At 44.5% G+C, this 18,217-nt stretch overlaps 1 protein-coding gene across 1 annotated transcript in view; it reads right to left on the bottom strand.

The window, feature by feature from the left end:
- cdon (cell adhesion associated, oncogene regulated) overlaps nucleotides 1-17,813 on the bottom strand; it is a gene marked incomplete at its 5' end in the record, with an annotated part of 128,890 nt that extends 111,077 nt beyond the window's left edge. The window contains 1 exon segment of the mRNA XM_084310314.1: nucleotides 17,770-17,813. Within this exon segment, the coding sequence (XP_084166440.1) occupies nucleotides 17,770-17,813 (44 nt within the window).
- Between the last annotated feature and the right edge of the window lie 404 nt (nucleotides 17,814-18,217).

Raw genomic sequence — 18,217 nt, 5'->3', positions numbered from 1 at the left:
ACATTGTAATTAGCTTTATGTGACTTATAATGTGTAAATTAAAGCAACATAAACACTCAAGTGCTGAGATAGTTGTAATTTGCTGTAACTGAGATGATAGTTGTGTATATGTACAGTTTCTACGTCAAATGACTCCCTTTTCTTGACTCCTTTTGTATCACAAACAGTACTGAATTTGCAAATCTGGTATGTCATAAATGTATAGTTGTAGCAGTACTGACTATCTGATGAATTGAAAATGGGGGACCCTGATGTAAACAAGACAACAGTCTTCCTCTGGTCTGCATCCCCTTAACAATTGTGTGTATTGAGCTGTACAGTATTGTACCCATTCTGCAATCTGTTAATAAAGTTTTCAATCAATCAATCAAAGCATCTATATATTTATGATTTTCATACTCACCGGGGAAAGCTGCAATGTTCGGTTCGTTTCTCCGGTGGTCTGGGATAATGCAACTCGCATCTCGCCACCCCAGCTCAACATTTTCCAATGGCAGCGCGCACATACATATACAAATAAAACATATACTACAAGTGGATTTCACGCACCTACGGCCTTGGGCACATTACACTTTACGTTCGCTTATGGATAGTTTAATATAAAATAATAACTTCACGGCGCGCATAGCGTCACGTCATTGCTCCATGCGACGTTCGTGTGTTCTCATTCGCCTCGGAAATAACGCTTTGTAATTCATACAGTATTTTTCCCACGAGCTCTCAATAGCCTGGAATTCCTATACCAGCGTTTTGTTACCGAATGAACGCGCCTGTGCATATGTGAAACGTAAACAACCTGAAACGATAAAACTATACTTCCCCAAATGGCCGTTCCCGTGGGCCGGTGTTCTGCGGAATCCGGAAATTACTATCCTAGTTTGTTCCCGTGAACTGCACTTCAATGTTATTCTTTGTATAACGGTAACTCGTCTCTCAATGCTCGTCGCGCTATCCGCAGCCGGTTCTTGACTCAATAAAGCAACGCGACGGGTCCTATAATACTTGTGCACATACGAACGAGACTTAAACAGACAAACAAACAATAATACATATAAGTTAACGTGTGTGTATATCTGGTCTGTATTGGATCGCTGTTCGTTTGATCGCCCAGCACCTTGCTGCGATAAGGCATTTATACCCTTGATATACACTATACACCGTTATTAAAGCATAACGACCGAATCCTGAACTTCGAAATTTAATAGCGATATATTAGATTATATATACCTTTTAATCATAGTCTCGGTCCCTTCAACCAGCGATTAATGTCCCGTTAAATGTACATTTACGTACTGTCGAGGCACCGCCGGTTTTCCTTCCCGCTCTCTGTATGATTAATTGATTAATTCAATCCAAATATATCGTTTTCAGGAATGGAAAGAGGTTGTGAGCTTATTTTAAGGTTGTATCTATGAATATATATCGTTACTCTGTTAAATCTAATTAGATTATAACAGCTTCTCGGTCCTAGCGTCCCGCCTCTTTGCCACAAGAATCATAGAATAGTTTCTAAGAGAGTCGCGTTTTCCAATGATATCACTCTAATAAGCTCACGTATCTTCCTTTGTTGACAACCTTACTGTGTGCCTTAGCTTTTGGTCGGCTCCGACTCGACCAGGAATAGCACTTCAACCTTTGTGCTTAAACTTTAGGGACTAGCACATATAACCCATCCTTTCAGAACCGCCTGATAAGGACCCAGGTGCACGCGCGCCCTGGTAACGATTCTCAATACAGATCAGATATATTAATGCACATTATTCTTACTCAGCCATGGTCTCAATATTTGACAACATTCTGTAATATTCACCTGGCACAGAGAAAAGCGGGAAAGTTTTAATTCCTTTCCATAAATTTTTGGTCGACCAGTCTATATACTCACTTTTCTCTGTATAGATGAAACGATACAGCATGCCGGGAGGACGCAAAAAGTCCGTCACAAGTTCGTAGACGCCAATTGTGGGATATTTGTAGATATCCTGATGAAGAATGTGCTCAGTCAACCGAGGCTTGGATAATAACAAGGGTTTATTAACCAAACAGATAGAATACATAGAGAGAATGGCTGAGGCTCTCGCCCCAGGTGATCAGCTGAAATTACCCAGGTAAGAACCTTGATTGTGGTCGGGAGGAGCCCTTTAGACTTGTGGTCCCATTTGATAGGTCAGATGGGGGGGAGGGGGTACAGGTTTGGGGGACACAGGGGAGGGGGGTGTCTTATTCCACAGAGAGGGGGGGGGGGGCACAGGTAAAGGGAACACAGGGGAGGCGGATATATTTACATGAGGACATATTATACCACATACTCTAGCTACTTAAATATTCGCCGAAGCTCTGACGTGCACAGTAAGCTATACTCAGTGTGTGGTTTCGCCAATGCGTGCCTCGGTACATGTTTGCAAAATGTTTGGTATAGCGCCCCCCCTGGAGAAGAATTCACCAGCCGCCACTGCTGTGTGTATTGTTTTGCAAAAAGTGTGAGGCTGACATTGTGCTTATAGGGGTGCAAATCTCCCCCAAAAAGCCCCCAATGTTTTCTAAGCCTAAAAACGCCCCTGCGCCAGCCCCTGTCAATCATCTGCCTTCTGGATTTCCTTTTTAATTTCTCTTATTTTTTGGGATTATCTCCCACAAACCTGAACGTTATTGCCATAAAACAGAACGCAGTTAGTTTCTCTACCTTTCTGTGAACGTCTAGCAAAAAACTGTGTTGCAATATGATGAAAAATGGTGGAGAAATTTACATTATAAAAAAGATGGCAGAATTCAGTACTGTATCTACAAAACCTACTGTTTAATCATCTTCCCTTTATTCATTTGCTTAGCTTTTTCAGGTCTGGTCAATTTTAGCATGGTGTTATTCACAGTCAAAGATAATAAAAAAAAATTATATAATTGATATTCTCCTTTGGTTCATTACAATTTACTCAAGCCTAGTAACAGACACACTATTTCTGACACTGGGAATACATTCCCTGAGATCCATAGATGTCCCTAGATTCAGATACCAAGAACATGCAAATGGGCCATTTAAAAAATATATCTGTAAATGTTTATTCTAGGTCCTTATGGAATGAGTGACATACAAAAAAAAAATATATATATATATATATAATTTTGTTTTAATATTTCTTTTTATGGATGGACAAGCCACACATTGACAGGTAAAGAGCCACATGCGGCTCGCGAGCCGCGGGTTGGCCACCCCTGCACTACACTCACAATACACACCTACCACTACACTCACAATCAGGGTTGGGAATAACGCGTTACAAAGTAACACGTTACAGTAATGCCGTTACTTTTGGCAGTAACTAGTACTCTAACGCATTACTTTTGAAATTCAGTAACGCCGTTACCGTTACTGAATGGTTCGTTACTGCGTTATTTGTATGCAGTGTGCGATCCATAGCATGATCTTTGGGTGAGCCGCGTCGGGGGGGGGGGGGGGGGGGGGGGGGGGTGCGGCGCGCCTCTCAGCGAGGAGTGCTCAGGAGTCGGACTGTGTAATCGCAGACGTTACTAGTCTGTAGCCTGTAGTAGGTAGAGTAGAGTTAGAGTAGACAACTCACTTACCGTCCGGCCGTCTGGACGGTCTGGGCTGGGCTTCCACAGCACATTCCATGATAAAAAAAAATCCGATCGTTGTAATACTAATAATAGTCCCCACGGCCACCGGAGCAGCACCAGCCGCAGGTGTAATTGCGCCTGTAGATGATCCGATTCCCGCCTCCTGCTGCTCTGTCAGCTTCACTGTCTTCGTGAAACCAAAATTGGTTAGGCTTACTTGTTTTCGTTTAGACATTTTACTGGCTGTCAAAACGATCACTGTCTGTGTCAACAAGTAACAGCCACAGCACAGGTTACATACAAAGTGGGTCAAGTTTGATGTGTGCCGTGCAGGCTGCAGCGCCGCCGCGCTCCGAATGGTAATTGCAAGAATAGCATGCATGTTGCCATATTACGTGTGAATTAGTGCGCAAATCATTAATCATACATCCAAAATAGCATACGTTTATTATTATACACGATGATGATACAGAAAATTACAGAAAAATGAGAAATGCATGGCAAAAGTAGCATTTATTTTCAGTAATTTAGAGACCCCCCAAAAAATCGCAAATCAAGTTTGCAGGGGAGCTGATGTCTGATCTAGGGGAGCTATAGCGGACCGAGCTCCCCTCGTGGATCGCACCCTGTTTGTATGTAGATTAAGCACTTTGAACAGCAACCTCTGTATGAAAAGTGCTATACAAATAAAGTTATTATTATTATTAGATTGTTAGCGAGCGGTAGTACTTCACCTGCGGGGACGCGCTGTGCTGTTGCCGTGTTTTGTTTACTAGTCTTTAATGTCATGGCGGCGCGCACGGGCCACTACTCACATGGATATTTTCACTATTTCTCTTTTGTCGAGCACAAAGAAAATAACGTTTTAGTTAAATGTAATTTGTGTTTTGGCTCAAAGATCAAAGATTGGCTTCAACGAAACTAGTAGCGGAGTCTAACGTTAACGACCAGGACTCATCCGAAGCCACTCGCCACCCGCTTTCAGAGATCTACAGTAGTTAGCATGATACCAGGCGACACACAGCAAATGGGACGGGACACTTTTTCCAACTACTTGGAGAGAGAATATACAACATGGAAATGAGATAAAGAAAATGTTTGAGGGGCTGGACTAACGTTACATCTCGACCACCGCAGACTTTGGTGAGTGCAGTGATCTCAAGTTGATCAACGGATTTTGACTGTACGAATCTGCCAAGGAATCTCATCAATACTAGTAATCAAACAATATAAATATAGTCCTTTCATCCACAATCGATATCCTAACCAGTGGCGAATCCTTATGGAAGCCAACGGAAGCCAGGCCTCTCTATTAAAATATGAATTAATATCAAATATGAAATATGAAAAAAAGAAATATATATATAATTTTTTTTTAATATAGTTTACATTCTTTTTCATCTGTGCATCTGTGTTATATATATATATATTTTTTTTAATGTCTCCCTCTTCTCCTTCTCACTCCCTTTAACACACTGTCAGACTCACTGTGCTCACTGCAGCTATAGAGGAGAGGAGGCAGGGGGTAGGTCTCTTTCTCCAGCCTCAACCATGTGATTCATGTATGTAGAGCCAAAAACCGATACTAGCCAATCAGATTCGAGCTGACTGCCACACCTTAAAAGTTTAAAACGGGGCTGTAAGCAGAATCATGAGTGTGGCATCCCCTCTGCACACCTCCCCTCTGCACTCTGAAAATTGTATTAACCCGTGACTGCTCCCACGGGCCGAATATTGCCCCGATCCTCGCGAGATTAAATCCACGGGTACCTCTCGGCGTGCCGAAGCTTTTCCTAAATCACTTCCATCATTGAAAACGAGGGGAAAAGGTCGGCTCGCGACCCTGAAAATGTTGCGTGATTTTAAAAACGCTGTATTAAGTGAGCCTATTATGGGATCCACGCGAGCTTTCTATCGAGGAAACATCTGGGCGTCCCGCAACCTTTACTCATTCACATGTAGCCCCGAAAATGCTTAGAAAAGGAAAGCCGCAACCGTGGAATAAACTCGTCGAAACGGAAAAGTGTCCCACGGGCGCGCCGTGATTCCGATCCGCGTGAAAATATATGTGTCTCGAATTTGCTCCCACGCGGCGCGCAAAATCGTGCAAGGAAAAATTGGACCAAAAATGAACCAATGCTCCAGCAGTATTAATGACCCTGATGTAAACAAGACAAACGTCTTTCTCTGGTCTGCATCCCCTTATACAATTGTGTGTATTGAGCCGTACTGTATTGTACCCATTCTGCAATCTGTTAAATAAATAAAAAGAAAGTTTGACTGGCCGCCGAGCCATACTGTAGTGTACATGGTGACTGCTTGACTTAAAAAAAAAATTAAATAAAAAATAATAATAATATTAACACTTTGATCGCCATGGGTTAAATTCATAATTTACCATCCCTTGCCAGCTCTATTTGTCTATGGAGAAGTTCCCCTTCTTTGCAGGGCTATAACTTTTTAAATTCTATTGCTAAATTGCCATTATTATGGCCCATTCAATGTCCTATATGTATTGTTCAGGGTGTAGCAACGTTAAACTTTTTCATTCACATATTCATACTAAAATATGGTCTAAAGTATAAGTATGTTTTTATCGTTTTCTGCAGCTTTATCCAGAACTTGATTTATAGCTCCAAATGCATTATATTGATGATGAAATACAGTTTGATAGCAATCGGCGCGAGATGAAAAATTTCAACTGGACGTACTTCTAGAATGATCTACGTATGATCTGATGATGACCGGATGGGCGGGGGATCGCTTATAATTCCGTGGGCAGCGTTAGATGATTCATCCAGAGTGGGTCATATGTTCATCATAGCAGTTTATATGGAATACGTTAGAAAATAACGCTGAATCTTACCGTATGTTCCTCGCGCCGTTGGACGATCAGTGTGGAGTAGACCGTTTTCGATTATGGGATGTTGATCCTGATGAACCATTTCCAGGTTGTATAATACTATATACGTCCAAATAACGTTGTTTATTGAGTTAGGGCGAGCGATTGATCATCCAGTGTGTTGAGATGGAGTCCGGCTACCGATCGCGAGTGCCCGGAGCACATATGGATGAGCACTTCCTGTTTGGCGCGCCCCTCCCTCTTGGCCGATCTGCCGATCGGCCACCAGATGGCGCTCTCGAACCGTTAGACAGTTGAGTGGAGCTCACCAGTACATCTCAGGGCTCGGGAGGGGAAATATTTTTGAAATATTGACATCAAAGACGAGTTACGGCGTCTTCGGCAGAATGAGCATGGCTAGGAATGACGTCTTAACTCGCCCCCCGGCGATCATAGTGTTAATAAAAATATTTAAAAAAAAAAAGTTTAATAATTTATTTTTGGCTTCCCCTGTTATTTTACCCACGCGACGCCACTGTTCTAACGTTGCAATGCACAATTGATATCTTAAACAACGTTGCAAGACGGTTATAATGAAACGCTCCAGCGACATCAAGGCTGTTCCTTCAGCCTAAGCGGCGATACAATTAGGCACAGCGCATTTCTTATAACGTCGGGACTCGGGACAACATTTGTGTTTGTGTCAGATTTGTGTTTGTATAGACCACATTGCTTAGCAGAGTTCAGTGATGTGAATGGAAACTGTCAAGTTGATCAACAGATTTTGAGTATCTGTAAGGGCATGGGAGCAATCTATTTTTTTTAAAGTAACTAAATAGTTACTTTTCACAGTAACGCATTACTTTTGGGTGTAAGTAACTAGTAAAGTAACGGAGTTACTTTTGAAATGAAGTAACTAGTAAAGTAACTGAGTTACTATTTTTCAGTAACTAGCACAACACTGCTCACAATACACACCTACCACAACACTCACAATACACACCTACCACTACACTCACAATACACACCTGGCTACCACTACACTACCACTTAAATACACACCTACCACTACACTCACAATACACACCTACCACTACACTACTGCTCACAATACACGCACCTCCTCATCTACCACTACACCACTGCACCACTGCTCACAATACACACCTCCTCATCTACCACTAGTACTACACCACTGCTCACAATACACACCTCATATACCACCGTTCACAATACACACCTCCTCATCTACCACTACACCACAATCATACAGATATGTTTTACTGTATGAAGCACACTCTCATGGGCTCATACAGAAACAAGCATTTCATCGTAAAGTATTCTGTATTTTATTGTGACAAATAATAAACAAACTTGAACTTGAAACTTGAATACACACCTCCTCATCTACCACTGCTCACAATACACGCACCTCCTCATCTACCACTACACCACTGCACCACTGCTCACAATACACACCTCCTCATCTACCACTAGTACTACACCACTGTTCACAATACACACCTCATATACCACCGTTCACAATACACACCTCATATACCACCGTTCACAATACACACCTCCTCATCTACCACTACACCACAATCATACAGATATGTTTTACTGTATGAAGCACACTCTCATGGGCTCATACAGAAACAAGCATTTCATCGTAAAGTATTCTGTATTTTATTGTGACAAATAATAAACAAACTTGAACTTGAAACTTGAATACACACCTCCTCATCTTCCACTGCTCACAATACACACCTCCTCATCTACCACTACACCACTGCTCACAATACACACCTCCTCATCGACCATTACACCACTGCTCACAATACACACCTCCTCATCGACCACTGCTCACAATACACACCTCCTCATCTACCACTACACCACTACATCAATAATAATCAAATCTGATGTATGTAATGTTGGAACAAGAATTCCACAAGGAACAGTCCTGGGCCCAATTCAATGACCTACCGGGGATATGCCCGGACATAGGTATCTAAATGTATGCCGATGATACAGGCATCTATGCATCTGGCAAGACTTGTGCTGTTGTTGCAGAGAAACTAACAAAAAACTTAAGGTACCAGGTATCAGCATGGCTTGATGCCTCTTGTTTAACACTGAAGATCAAGAAAACGAAGGGCGGGATCCACAAAGGGTTTGCGCGGCTTTTTCCGACGCAATGCCGGTGCATATAGCTCTGAAACTCAGTTTGCTATCCACAGAGGACGTGCAATGGGTGAAAATGAGATGGTAACTGCCTTCCGTCAGCATTGCGTCCGGTGCAATTATCGCGTATTTAAATGAGGTAATATGGGCGGAACATGTCCCCTTTCTATGCAAATGAGCCTCGTCCAAAAATGCTCCCAATCCACAAAGCCCGGCACCAATTGCACCGAGCAGTTAACGCTACGCACCTACCGTCTTCACAGACAAGGTGGTAACTAAGTGGAGCATGGTGCGGTTTGCTGTTGGTGTGAACGCAATCGAACTTTATATAGTACCTAATCTAGGAAGCGCAGGATTTTTGGAAGTGAGTATGAATGAGAGCGTGTGCGAGCATGTGTGTGTGTGTGTGTGTGCGAGCAAGCATGAGAGAGCGAGTGTGAGAGAGAGCGAGCGTGTGTGTGTGTGTGCGAGCAAGCATGAGAGAGCGAGTGTGTGAGAGAGAGAGAGCGTGTGTGCACGAGCGTGAGAGAGAGAGAGCGTGTGTGTGGGAATGATCTGTCCAATACAAATTAGGTTCGCTCAAAAAAGGGCACTGTGAACACAAACCAAAATCAAACAATGTATCATTCTCACATTTGGTCCACCAGAAAGTTTATACAGTTTGTTTAAGTGAACGTCCTCCGAGCTCTCTCTCTCTCTCTGCCTCTCTCAGCGCTGTCAGGTGCAGACTGCTCCGTGAGCCAACTGCGCTGGAGCAGATCAGGGAAAACTCCACACATAATGGCCGTGTCTGCGCTGGTATCTCATCTGCGCAATGTCCTTAGTGGATAGCTCGCAAAGACGGAGCAGATACCGCGCGCAAACCCCGCGCAGTTAAGGGTGCAATTAACACTGCGCAATCCATTCTTAGTGGATCTATCTGCTTTTCCATAAAAAAATTACCTGCAACAGAAACATTGTCTGTCAGAATCTGTGATGACCTCATCGAACAAGTAGCCGAGATTAAATACTTAGGGATGATTTTGGACAAACTTTTAAAAGTCACTCCAAAAAAATCTGTAAAATGATTAAGGCCAACCTCTGCTGTTTTAGAATGATAAGAAAATGTTTTTGAGGGGGTGAATGTTTGGGTCTGAGTAGGGCGGTGGGTATTGTTAATATATTAGGTCTATGGTATTCCTGTGTTGATCCTGTGTGCCTTAATACTGGGATTTCACTGGGGTGTGCACGGGTATCTCTATAGAGATGTTGGTGCACACCCTAGTGTTATCTAGAGCCATATGAAATCCGTTTTATTTGTTTCCAAATTCCATTATATTTTTTCCCAAATTCTGTTTTTTCCGTTTTCAGAATTCTGTATTTAGCTTTTTACGCTCATTTTACCATCAGAAATAGTGTCTAATAAGTGGGAATGAATAAATGTCCACAATTTAATAAGATATAACAGTCCATTTAATGTTTTTAAGTGTTGCAACTCAGTTCAATTTTAAACAAAGTCTTGCACAAACTCTCGTCTTGAGTCTGCTGATGAGGTACTTGCTGTAATGGTCGTTTGAAGAGCTGGTGTGTTTTGGGAAGCACAGGGTTCTTCCTTTTTCCTGACATGGCTTTTGGAGACTTGATCTTCGCACGTGTTTTTGCGGGTCCAGTCCACGGTATGTTGACAGAATTTGCAAAACACCTTATCGCCTGAGGCATAAAAGTCCTTAGGATACTGCTCTGAATATAGGGCTTAATGCGGAATTTCTTAGCTTTTTTGACGACGTTAACACAGAAGCAGCCAGACGCTTGGACATTGCTGTGTGTTGTGAAGCAGTGTGGAAGTGATATACGCGTTGTAACACGCTGTAGCGTCCCCGGTCATGTTTGCTTTGCACCAAACGTTCCATCTTCTCCCAAAAACAGGAGTCCATATTAGGGCAAATTATGCAATATTCCATGTTTTACAGTTGATTCCATTTGTATTGGTCAATTCTGCGATTCCGTCCGCGATTCCGTGAACACAGATTTCATATGGCTCTAGTGTTATCCAGTGGTGCAGTGGCAAATTGACAGTAGGTCAAACGCTCCACGCGCGTGCGCGCGTGCGCGCGCATGCACAGTTTTTTTTGGCTGCACTCGTCCTGCAGCTGGATACTATTGCCTCACAGCGCGGCCGTCAGCGCGCGGCCCAGAGAGCGCCGCTGGCTCTGCGGCTCTGCAGCTGCATGCTTCTCCGGGAGTCCGGTTGGATAATGCCATGTAAAAAGCGATTGCGCGTACTTCAGCCTCAGTGAGCGAGGTATAACGCCGTTATACCGAGTTATACCAGCACTGCAACACTGGTGTTATCCCAGGTGTATGTAATGGTGTATGTATCTAATGTTAGTAAGGGCATGTCTACTTTGTACACTAACTGATTTTATTACATGGCGTTTTCACATTCGCCGAAATGCTTGCTTGTGATTGGTCAATAGCCCCCCGACTGCGGTCATTATTTTTCAATAATGACCGCTGTTTTTTCAATAATGACCGCAGTGCGCAGCTGTTGGCAATCAAGCCCACTGACACACACTGTTTCAGTGCAATTAGACAGTGTTCTGCTGCCGGCGATGACAGGGGGCGGAGCGACGAGCGGAGCCAGAACACAGCGGAGCCAGAAGGCTGCCCGCGATAATAATAATCACTTTATTTGGGCTGACAGAGCCACAGAACAACTGCGATTTGTCAAATGAATTAGGTATATTGTTAGTAAGTTAGCCATGTAATAAGCGGGATAATGTATAGCCTACTCGGTCATTGTCGCAAAATAATTGACCTTCACTACGTTTAAAACACCTCGGCGCGGCGCCTCTGTATTTTAAACTCCGTGTCAGTCAATTATTTTGCGACAATGACCTCGTAGCCATACATTATCCCTTACTTATGTCAGCCCTTTAACTCATTGACTGCCATGCTGTTTTCCCATCTTTACTCAATGGCGCCAGCATTATTGACAATTTTCGCGATGTTTGCGGACCCATCATGTGTTCTGTATTATAGCTATGTGACAGATCTCCTCCCCCCTCCTTTGGATACGTGAAGGATGGGAGATATATCCGTCACTTAGGTAGCTGATTAGTACTGATCGAGCACACCTGCACAGCAGTTAGGCACCCCCACCTCACAGGCACACACACTAGCTGATTAGTACTGATATAGGACACCTGCACATAATTAGTGGACACACACCTCACGTGCACACACATTCCCACACACTACATTAACAGTAAGAAGAGAGAGGCAAGTTGAGCGAGTTGGAGTGGTGGTATTAGAGAGAGAGATATATAGTATTCAGAGTTGTGATGGTGAGAGGTAGTGAGAGGTGAGAGGAAAGCGAGTAGGTGTTCTTTGTGTACTGGACCCTGGACTTGCTGAGAATCTCCCTTGTGTACTGACCCTGGACCGGACAACTACCCTGAGTATTGAACAATTCCATTTTCTGTCTGCGAGCCTGTTTTGTGTTTTTGACCCACGTACTGCCTATGACCATTCTCTTGCTTATCAAACTGGATTTTTGCCTTAATTCAATAAATATTCGTATTGATTGATATTGCTCTTGTGTGGACCTTTTTTAATTTGTTTGTATTTGAACCGTGAGGAGTCTGGTCCTCACCGGATTCATCACACTATGGCGACAATAGTATGGCTCATATGACAGCCATTGTTTATAGTGCAACACTGACAAACCAGTTAATTTCTACATACTTTAGTTTGTGCACTATACACGCTAAACATCGCCCCTTTCCAAAATAATCCAGTATTTTTTCTAGATCGCGAGATATGATGTGTTATTATGCATATGCCCAAATCGTTCGGGTTGCCCACCTGAAACCTATATTATTTCCAAATCAAAGGTATATACCATATATAGATGTTTCTTCACAAAATCATCAAGGGGGGAGGGTCGTTTTACGATGTTGCATCGTTACCAAAAGCATGTTTTAGGTTCGGTAAAATATACCTAGAATAGACCTTACCTTAGTCAGAAGGTACTCCAAAATGAGTAATCCCAATGCGATCGCAATTATTCGTGTGCATTGGGCACGGCTAAAATACGGGAAACAATAGGTTCAGGCGATCGGATCTCGGACAGATTGTGCTGATTCACTTTGAGGGGGAGGGGTTGCACAGAGAGAGAGCACAGAGAGAGAGAGATACCCAGAGACTAGACCCCCAGTTCAAAAGGTAGGCGATATTGCCACCTGGCGGGATTCAGTCGTCATTGCAATTTTAACGTAGGCAGCGGTGCAAGGGAGACACAGGGAGGTCCGTGCGAGTGTTTAGAATGGGGATCAAAAGGAAAAGATCAAAGGATCTAAACCCAAGAAAACTCGGGTATGGCACTCAGCGGTTGGCGACGAACCCAGAGAAATGTCAGGTTTCGTGGCCAATGAGTTAAGGGACGGCTGTTGCAAGTTAGCTTTGGCTACAAACACTATGATACAGGCATTATCTATGTATTATATCTGTCCCTTTCAAATAAATCAAATCAACACCACTGCTCACAATACACACCTATCTACCACTGCTCACAATACACACCTCCTATACCACTGCTCACAATACACACCTCCTATCTACCACTGCTCACAATACACACCTCCTATCTACCACTGCTCACAATACACACCTCCTATACCACTGCTCACAATACACACCTCCTATCTACCACTGCTCACAATACACACCTCCTATCTACCACTGCTCACAATACACACCTCCTATCTGCCACTGTTCACAATACACACCTCCTATCTACCACTGCTCACAATACACACCTCCTATCTACCACTGCTCACAATACACACCTCCTATCTACCACCACTCACAATACACACCTCCTCATCTACCACTACACCACTGTTCACAATACACACCTCCTCATCTACCACTACACCACTGTTCACAATACACACCTCCTCATCTACCACTACACCACTGTTCACAATACACACCTCCTCATCTACCACTGCACCACCACTCACAATACACACCTCCTCATCTACCACTACACCACTGTTCACAATACACACCTCCTCATCTACCACTACACCACTGTTCACAATACACACCTCCTCATCTACCACTACACCACTGTTCACAATACACACCTCCTCATCTACCACTACACCACTGTTCACAATACACACCTCCTCATCTACCACTACACCACTGTTCACAATACACACCTCCTCATCTACCACTACACCACTGCTCACAATACACACCTCCTCATCTACCACTACACCACCACTCACAATACACACCTCCTCATCTACCACTACACCACTGTTCACAATACACACCTCCTCATCTACCACTACACCACTGTTCACAATACACACCTCCTCATCTACCACTACACCACTGTTCACAATACACACCTCCTCATCTACCACTGCACCACTGTTCACAATACACACCTCCTCATCTACCACTACACCACTGCTCACAATACACACCTCCTCATCTACCACTACACCACTGCTCACAATACACACCTCCTCATCTACCACTACACCACTGCTCACAATACACACCTCCTCATCTACCACTACACCACCACTCACAATACACACCTCCTCATCTACCACTACACCACTGCTCACAATACACACCGGGCTTGTCAGTGTATATATGAGCAATGATCCTTCCTCCATCTGTCAGTGATGAACAGGTGCAGGAAGTGTGGTGTGGCTACACCAAGGTCAGGGGCCTTGAAAGGTATTTATCTGGTCAGAGTCATTGCTCTTTAGTTCACAGCCCTGCTTAGCCTCTTGTCAGTGTAGACAATAGCTAACCAAACAGCCATTAGAGTCGCTGTTCAAAGGACAACTGTCACACACAGATATGCACACACACACTGCCAAAAAGACACACGTGCACACCCAATCACACACACACACACACACACACGCACGCACGCACGCACGCACACACACACACACACACACACACACACGCACACACACACACACACACACACACACACACACACACACGTGCACACCCAATCACACACACACACACACGCACGCACGCATGCACACGCACACACGCACACACACACACACACACACACACACACACACGCACACACACAATCAAATGCATGTGCCCATTGCCAACATTATATAATTTGTCCTATTTTGATTTGTTTGTTTTCTGGACACACAAAACGTCAGAGAAAAAAGGTTTTGCTGGTAAGGGTCAAGTTAAGGTTAAGAGAAGGAAATGAGGTTACGGTTAGGTTCAGGTTGAGGTTGAATATATTTTAACTAATAAGCAACCAGGTGACATTTTAAAAACATCAGTATTATTATATTATCCACTTTTTCTCCTCTTTTTCTATTTTTTCTCCCATCCCAATTTCGCTGTGCCAATTCTCCCCTCCCCTGTCTTGAACGTTGCTTGCATATGCCCCCCATTGGCCGGTTGTAGGGAGGATAGAAGCCTTGCATCACGCGTCCCCTCTGATACACGAGGAGGCAGCCTGTCACATCTTTTCACCTGCCAGCGCGGACTCTCATTGGCAAGGTGTAACGTGTGGGAGGCTCACACTACCCCCGCCATTTCCTGTCTCTGCTGTGCAGGCGTCCCCCAACCGACCTGTAGGAGCCGCTGTCCACAACGTCCAGATTACCACCCATCGACTTCCACCCGCTAACTCTGCCAATTGAGTTAGTATGACGACCGGCCCAAGCCGGCGGCAACGCCGACAGCCGGATTCGAACCCGGTGTCTCTTGCGTTGGTGACGAGCGCAATGTCCGCTGGGCCACCCAGCCGCCAAACATCAGTATTATTAATATGAAATACAGATGTATGTCTAGGTATAAAAAAGGACGTCTAAACCCCCAAGAGTGGCCATTTTAGTTTTTGTTTTTGAGGACTGCATACTTTTTTTGCAAACCAAAACAACATACTTTATACTTATAGCACATGCATGAGCCTGGTCTCTTTTGAAAGATGACATTCTGAAGTTCCAGAAAGAGAATTCACTTTTAGTGCTAAGGAAATAGAGTAACATAGGTCTGAACTTGAGTTGTAGAAAAACTTGTTACTCAAGTTTTTCTGTAGTAGTTAGTAGTCCAGAGGTAGTATTTCCCCAGAATGTCCGGAGGCGTAATAATGTGGGCCCTTGCATGTTAAGAGGCTAAATAGGATGTTTAAAATGTGAGAATGTCCTGATACTGTTCAAGTAAGCAGATTTGTATGGGGGGGTGGGGGGTGGGGGGGGGGGGGACAACTTGTCAGCCAATAGCAAAACTAGTCAATGAGGGGGGTTTTCTTCTTCTTCTCCTTCTTCTCCCCCTACAGTGACCTCCAGATGACGTACCCCTGGCGGCGCGAATGTGACGGCGGCACTGAAGTCCCAAACAGTCAGGGTTAAAAATGGTTGTCAGTGCTAAGTAGAGTTTGACCTGATGAGAGCGGCCCGAGGGATTATTCCCATGTAAAGACAGAAGCTTTCCCCCCACCACGTCCCCCCTTCCCCTTCCACGGCTGTCACCCTGCCGGGCCTCTCTGAGGCCCCCTGGTGGCGGGGTAATTAAAGCACCGCGGGCCAGCCAAGCTGCAGTAACGCTCCCAAATCCACAGAGAATGACCAAAGCCATGGGTGCTCCTAATCCTGTTTGGGGCCATCGAGGACTACTCCGGTCCCCAGCCGGAAGACGGCAAGGGGCGGGGAGAGAGAGGACAATAACCCAGCGGTGGGAGAGAGAAGAAAGGAGGGTGGGAAGGACGGAGTGAGGGACGGAGAGAGGGACGGGGAACCCTGCATTCACCCTCTCTCCAGGTCTCTCTCTCTCTCTGTTTTCACAGCTTTTGTCGGGGGGTCTCAAGAACCTCTCTTTTCTCTTATCCCATGTCATGGCATATCCAAGTGGTTGTTCCTCTTAATTTTCATTATTATTATTATTTTCCTTATTATTATTATTATTATTATTATTATTATTATTATTGAATTGGTTTATTTAAAAGGGTTATAGGGTACATCAATCAACGACTGTTGATGAACTGGTGAAATGAGGTTACTTATTTCTTCTCTAGCCCCGGGTGGAGTTTGCTCACAGTTGAGCATTTCATAAGTGCGGGTAATAAAAAGCTTGCTAGGAAAATTTACGAGCCGACATGAAAAAGTCAAAACAATATTGACGCATTCATCAAGACCACAGCCTTCCAAAAAGAAAAAAGCACCAAAACAGTTGCTTAGACACAGTTGCTCGGCTGGGATAAACTTGATTCATGGTCATACGTGTAGTCATGTTCACTAATAGCCTATAAATCCTTTAGTTATCGAATAGTCGTCTTCGATACACACACTTGTAAACTCGACGGATGTTGTGGCTTGGATAACACTTGACCTATACAATAGATTATCCCTTTTTTTTTTTTTTTTTCATTTGGGTTTCAGGCGGGGCCCTCACACGACCTGCCCTTCATCTTAACAAGATTGAATTTATGAAATGCTCTCTAACCGGCGTCCCCCGCCCGCACACACTTTAATCCCTACCCTGGGAAGACCGAGAGAGAGAAAAGGGCACAGTGTGGTGGCCTGGCCCACCGGTCCGTCCACCTCATCTCCTCGCTCCTCGGGGGGTGCCGGGCTAACCCCCGCCCCCCTCTCCCAGACGCCCCAGCACCGACCCAAAAATCCAATTACACTCCTTCATTAACAAACCCAGTGGGAGCGGTATGAAAACAGTGCACGTTCACACACACACACACACACACACACACACACACACACACACACACACACACACACACACACACACACACACACACACACACACTGTGAGCTGCACCTGCACATTCTCCAGTGTGGGGAGGTGCCGACAGGACTGAGAGAGAGAGAGAGAGAGAGAGAGAGAGAGAGAGAGAGAGGAGGAGGAGGAGGAGGAGGAGGAGGACTGGGTTCTCATGCACAGCATTTCGTTGATTCATTTCCGAAAAGCCTGTCAGAAACTGAACTCAACAGCCACCTTCGCACAATTGTGAGTCTTGTCCTGCGCTGGGTTTTCCATGATGTGACGGCCCCCAGTGGACAGACTCAACACACTGTCTCACTGTGACACCCTATTACGCCATGTGCACTACCTCACTGCTCAGGAACCCGCTGTTCAGACTCCTCCACCACCCTCACGGCTGGACAGGGAACGAGCGGTCGGCCAGAGCGACCTTCTTCATGTCGAGGGCACTTCAAACACAGTAGGAAGCGGATCCCCGTTTTTTAAGACTTTGTCTCAGGGACCCCTCCCCCCTCCCCCTCAACACCCCACCCCGTCTGAGAAGATGAAGATTGTTTTTGTTGTTAGGTATGATTAAGTCCAGAACTCTCCAACTGTCTACTGTAACAGTGGAGGAAGTGAAACCAATCAAAATAATCACTTACTCATTAGTTCTAGTGAATGAAATAGTGAAATTGTATTATTTCACCTGTTCTTCAGGAGACCCCCTGGACCCCATGTTGAGAACCTCTGGGTTTTGATCCTTTGATATTTTTCCTCTGATCCCCGTTCTAAATCCTCATCCGGATCATTCTAGCCGTCCCTGGCTCATTTGTATACGTTGGAATTGCAATGCCAATCGAA

The sequence above is a fragment of the Notolepis coatsorum genome (genome assembly GCF_963971535.1).
Source record: "Notolepis coatsorum genome assembly, chromosome: 1".
Taxonomy (NCBI): Eukaryota; Metazoa; Chordata; class Actinopteri; order Aulopiformes; family Paralepididae; genus Notolepis; species Notolepis coatsorum.
Note: the sequence above shows the minus strand (reverse complement) of the source record. Positions and strands in the feature narration are given on the sequence as shown.